This window comes from Erpetoichthys calabaricus, chromosome 18, assembly GCF_900747795.2.
Source record: "Erpetoichthys calabaricus chromosome 18, fErpCal1.3, whole genome shotgun sequence".
Taxonomy (NCBI): domain Eukaryota; kingdom Metazoa; phylum Chordata; class Cladistia; order Polypteriformes; family Polypteridae; genus Erpetoichthys; species Erpetoichthys calabaricus.
Genome location: NC_041411.2, coordinates 44,331,890 through 44,337,889, shown reverse-complemented (window position 1 = coordinate 44,337,889; position 6,000 = coordinate 44,331,890). Strand labels below are relative to the sequence as shown.

At 41.5% G+C, this 6,000-nt stretch overlaps 1 protein-coding gene across 1 annotated transcript in view; it reads right to left on the bottom strand.

The window, feature by feature from the left end:
- Positions 1-1,373: 1,373 nt before the first annotated feature.
- The window catches only part of rtn4r (reticulon 4 receptor), a 170,199-nt gene continuing 165,572 nt past the window's right edge, over positions 1,374-6,000 (bottom strand). The window contains exon 2 of the mRNA XM_028824811.2: positions 1,374-3,285. Coding sequence (XP_028680644.1) covers positions 1,871-3,285 — 1,415 coding nt within the window. The 3' untranslated portion in view covers positions 1,374-1,870. The remainder of the gene's footprint in view (positions 3,286-6,000) is intronic.

The window sequence follows — 6,000 nt, the reverse complement described above, 5'->3', positions numbered from 1 at the left end:
CCTTTTTGTGTGGTGGAACGAGCTGCCCACCTCCATTCGGACTGCTGACTCCTTTGATATGCTGCAGAAACATTCAAAGACTCTCTCTTTCTCTCTAATTGATGATGGCTTTGTAAACAAGAAAATGCAACCATCTTGAATTTTTGTTCCAAGCTTCACCCCTGTGATGATCAATGTTATAACCTTGTCCTGTAACACTTGCTCCAAAACGAAACCCCACCCAGGCTGATATTGACCTCTTTTGGAAAAAAGCGCTTGCTAAGCAAATACTGGGAGATTCACTCAAAAGATGTTTAGTAATAACATTCACTAGGATGAAGCAATGTGAATAAAACAACGTGCAATGTGCTCCTTAGTATATGGAGCTTCAAACAAACTGGGATGCCCCTGCGTTGGAGCAATGAGGCAGCCGTCGCAACATTTAACCTCCGTTTACTACTTTTGGGTACATACCGCCCATACCCCTTCACTCAGTCACTCAACTTCTCATCAGAATGGTGGTGCACAGTATTGAGCAGTACGTCTTCATGGTGTGAACCTATTGGGTCACCAATTAATTTAAGTGATGTCAGCATCAACTGGATGATCGTTAGTTAACGGAAGGTTACTTTCAACAAAGATGGAGCACCACAGTCGCTGGATCTGACACCAGCAGACTTCTTCCTTTAGGGTCTGCTCAAAGGAAAAGTCTATCAGAACATGCCTCACACTGTGGACGATTTGAAGGAAAACATCCAACGCGAAATTGCTGCTATTCCCCCCGAGATGCTTGTTGAAACGTTCAGGAACATGGAGCACCAGGTTGAAATGTGTCTGGCAGAAAACGGAAACCACTTCCAGCATCGCATGTAGTGCAATCGATTATACATACGTCAAGGTATAGAGCACATTTTTTTGGGTTCAGATTGCTTCATCCTGACGGGAGTTACAACAGAATATTTGGGGCCTCTTTGGAGTGAATCTCGAATGTACATGTAAATGTAATCCAAGTTAAATTTCCATTCCCTAAAACCCTGCTCAGGAAGTCTTCCAAGCTCTGAAGATCCACTCACCACTGTATGATAATGTCAGGTGATTTAGAGAGCTACATGAATGTTGACAGATTAACATAATCCATTAGAAGGAAGCAGGACCAAGCAAACCACTACTAAAAAAGAATATTTTATTATTGATATATATACGGTATATATATTTCTCATATATACTGTATATATATGTAGATATATATATATATGTATACTTGTACACAAGTAAAATAAAATGCATATCTATATACCGCAATCGTAGTGAACAAGGAGCCAGCATTTTTCGGCAAAATGCTACCCGTAACCATGGTGTGAGAAACCCAAAGGAAAAAAAAAAAGATAATTAAACATCTTTCATTTGAATATATTTATAAACATAAGAACCCAAACAGCATTGAATGAATGCATCAGCTTGTGCAAATAAAAATAAAGAAATCTGCCACATCTTCATGTTCAAGTACTTAATAAATCTCCAAAACATTCGTGATTCGACAAGAGTTCAATATATCGTTAGCATTTGTTTTTTTTTTTTGTACTTTTCCCTAGTCACAGTCTGTAAAACATGGCCATCTCTGCAGCAAAGACTTGAGAAGAAGGAAAGGGAGAGTTACGCTCGGTCACAGTACATAGAACGAAAAATCATTTGGGCACCAACTATTATATACATTAGATTTTATGCATTGTATAAAGGCATCCAGTTGAATGTTTGTCTCAGTTTATCAAAGCTTCTCCTTCGGCTTCCTCTTCTTCCTAGAATCTCGAGCAGGAACCGACCTGCTGAGCTGCAGTCTGGAGGTCACTATATATCTCCTGTGAGCTGGTTACCCACAGTCCAGGATCAGATCCTAGCACATGGTTAACCAGATCCAAATTATCGGCAGAACCAGTAAATTTGGCTTAACGGACGTGGAGTTGTTAGCCTTGAGACATTGCGAATCTGACTTGGGTTTTTTTGTGCATTTTTTCTTCTTCTTCGTGGGAGCTGTAGATGATTCCATGTTCTCAATAAATTCTGGTTTTAATTTGTCCAATGACTGGTCCAGCGTGCTGGAATATGTCCCAATGGGCGCATCGTTCAGCCGCTGCTTATGAGTGCTGTTCTTGGTATGGTCCATTTCCTGGAACTTGGTTTTTGAAATGTTCTCCTTCTCCTTCAGTGGGTTGTTGGTTATTTGGCGACTGTTGTAGGAGGAAGGGTCCACATGCTCTTTGCTAAAAATGATGGAGGATTTGTCCATCTCTGATTGGCAACACTTGGGATAGCTTTCCCTCACTGGCGATTCAGTCGTGGGCAACTTTGTCAGTTTGGTCTTGGTGCTAAAAATACTGGTTTGCATGTGATGGGAACGATCTGGACATCGATCCAAGTCACTTCTGTTCAGTAACTTGAGGTCCTTCCCGACGAGATTTAGAGGAAGATTACACTCCAGTTCTGAGCTTGAACCTTTAAACTGTCGAAACCAATCCCATAGCGACAAAGCACGGCAATCGCAGATCCACTGATTGCCGTTAAGACGGAGATATTGCAGTGACACCAGGGGGTCCATGGTTCCCTTTGGCAACTCGGTCAGGTTGTTATTGAATAGGTAAAACGTAGTTAACTTCTTTAGGTCGTGAAAAGCTCTTGGGTGCACATCACTCACCTTGTTCTGATGCAGCAGCAGACGATCCAAGTTGGTAAGTCCGCGGAAAACGTTCTCGGACAAGGCTTTGATTTTGTTGTTGTGCAGAAAGAGATAAGTCAGGTTGGCTAAGTCTACAAAAGTGTCATTATGTAACGTCTGCAGGTTGTTGTTTTGAATGTACAGGTACTGCAGAGAAAATAATCTGTGGAAAATGCCGACTGGGAGTTCGGACAGGCCGCACCTGTTCAAATGCAATGTGTGCAATCTTAGCAGACCTCTAAACGCTGTAGGGCTGATGGTTCTTAAATTACTGTTCTCCCCAATGTCCAGTTCCTCCAACTTTTCCAGCCCATAGAATGCTCCTGCTTCAATGTAGCTAATGTTGTTCGAATAAAGCAAGAGCACAGTTAGGTTCTGGCAGGAACTAAAGCTGGTTGACTTCACCACGGTTAGGCGGTTGTTCTGCAGAAAGATTCGCTGACTTCGAATTGGTATCTCCAAAGGTACTGAGGTGAGACCTTGCTGCTGGCATCCCACAGTGGTTTTGGGCTCACTGTAGCACACACAGACCCCTGGACAGGACTCTGTTTGGCACAAGGAGTTCAGCCACAGCAACAGAAAAAGGGCGCTGTTCCCTGGGAGAGATACAAAGAGAGAGAGAGAGAGAGAATTAGTGCAATGTGATCGACTAGGTGTCCAATCAAATCAGCAGATCCATTGGATTGGTCAGCAGAGTTATTATATTAAAAAAAGGGCTGATGAGAAGAGCATGAAATCTAGAAAAATATAAATGATTGTCACCCGTATCCTACCATATACCCCTAATGTGGATGACGAGAACGTATGACCCTATTTCCTTTGAGAATGAAGTGGAAGTCATTCAGCCCCTCAGGGTTTATTTGCTTCAAGGAATTTATTCACCAAATGGTGGACACAAACCTAAAATCCTGAGATTATCATCCCTGATACTATTTTTTTTGTTTCTTTTTGAGAAAATTGACCAGGAGATGAAGGTGTGTTGTCAGGACTATGCAAAGAATCTTTGCAAAGTTGCTGAAGATTGTTGACTGGGATTTAGGAGATGCTGGAAACCAAAACCAAAACTGGAAGCCAAAATAACACCAGCTGACCAACTTTAGAAATGAGATTCCCTCAACAAAACTTTAATTTACAAGCCACAGTTTATTTTATATTATTCCAAAAACATGGACTCTGTGAGCTGGGTGCCACCATCTTATATAGGAATGTGAAAAGAAATAAAATTTCCATCCATCCATCCATTTTCCAACCCGCTGAATCCGAACACAGGGTCACGGGGGTCTGCTGGAGCCAATCCCAGCCAACACAGGGCACAAGGCAGGAAACAATCCTGGGCAGGGTGCCAACCCACCGCAGAGAAATAAAATTTCTTTATTATAAAAGATGAGGATCCCAGCCATGCTTAATTGCCTTGGGGAAAATGAGAAAAATTAGAAAAATTTTTAGAGGAAAAAGACGCTCATTGTAGAGTAACTGTCGTAATATACCTCGTTATGCATGAGTTCTAAAACAAATATTGAGAAAATTAGTAATTTTTGGTTCACCTCTTGTTTTCTTCAATCATAGAACAGTACTGGTTGGGTCTGTCACGTTACTGGACATGACCTATAATTGGGACAGCATACTCATTTTCCTCCAGCCCTCAGTGGATCAAACAATTTTGTAATTCTCTTAGCGGTAGTTACCTTTTCTCTCAAGTGGGCCCTAGAAGGTTTTGGTTTTGACTTTGTTGTGACTTTCGAGTAACATCTTGCCCCGTGGTTCCTTGTTACCTGCTTGAGTTGAATTTCACAGTTTTGACTCTTGCCTGTCTCAGATTTCATCTCAGTTTTCGTTTATAATCTCTCAGTATTTCAGTGCACTCCCTTGTCCTTACCATTCACAATTTTTCTTTCGGAATAGTCATACAGATTATGCATTGGTCTTCAACTGGCTGATCCTTCCTGGTTTGCTGTCTCTTTAATATAGGGGCCATAAAGGGAGGAGTCCTGGATGGAGCAGAAATGATGATGTTGCCTTCTCCACACCAAGGATGCAAGCACATAAGACATTAGTGACCATACAGGATCCCCTTATGAATTCTTAAAGCAGTCTCCATAAGGCACTTATCTGACTGGGAAAAGGTACTGGCATGAGAATGTGCATTACAGTATTATGCAACCAGCAACGTCCATAGCAATTAAGAACAAAATGAAAGCCCCCATAACAAAAATAGCAAAGTAGCTAAAACAAAGTGCTGCTAGAGTAAAAAAAAGAAAATGTCAAAATAAAATTAGCATAGGGATGTCAACCATACATTGACAAGATTAAGAGTCTCCCACTCTACCGAATGAGCTAGCGGAACTTCTTTAGTCAAATTCAATTATGGAGCTAAAGATCACATAAGACAGTGATATTGTTATCCACTTTCTGAAATTATAATGACACTTAGCATTGCCCTTTTACCGTCTATGTGATTTGATTTAGCTGGGACTAACTTGCCAAGGGGAAATGGAGATCACCACAAATATACTAAATGTTGCATTTTTTTAGAGTAAGCCCCGCTTCTTAAGTCCAGGTTTCAGACTGTCTCCCATTTAAGCGCATAACAAGTAGGGAGAACTGGCTCAAAGAAATGAAGGATATATGGATTGAATTTTTCTCAGTGTTAGTCTTTATTTGATTTGAATGGAAATCAGCAAGAGTCTGACAGCAATGCTCTCCCAGATACTGCATGGGCATATTCCTCCAAATCATCGGTGTATAATTTGATGTGATTTGAACTTTATTTATAGTGCTCTTCATGATAGGTTATCAAGAGGCACAGTGACAGAAAAATGACAAACAGATCTGATATGTAAAGAACCATTTGAGAACGGGGGGGGTTGGGGGGAATGGGGTGGGGGGAATTGAAAACCAGAGTTTGAGGAACTGTATAAATCCTTCAGATGAGGGCAAGAAGGCACACTGATTAGCGCTGATACCTCTCGGCTCCAGAGACCAAATGATCATCTTCTCAAAGTAAAAAATATCAGTGGAGGCAGGGCCTGATTTTTGATGGCTTCAGTATGTGTATATTGAGTGGCAGGGTGGTGTAGTGGCTTATCTCACGGGGACTTAAAACACAGGTGCCAGGTGGTCCCTGCATGGGATTCTCCCCATGTCTACTTGGGTTTCCTCCAGGTGCTCCGGGTTCCATCCACAGTCCAAAGACTATATGGGTTTTTAATTATGCTGCATACAGACTCAGTATACACAGAATATGTGAGTACATGCCTGTGTATTTATCTATATATTGTGACCAGTAGCGGGCATTGACGAACCCCAAATCC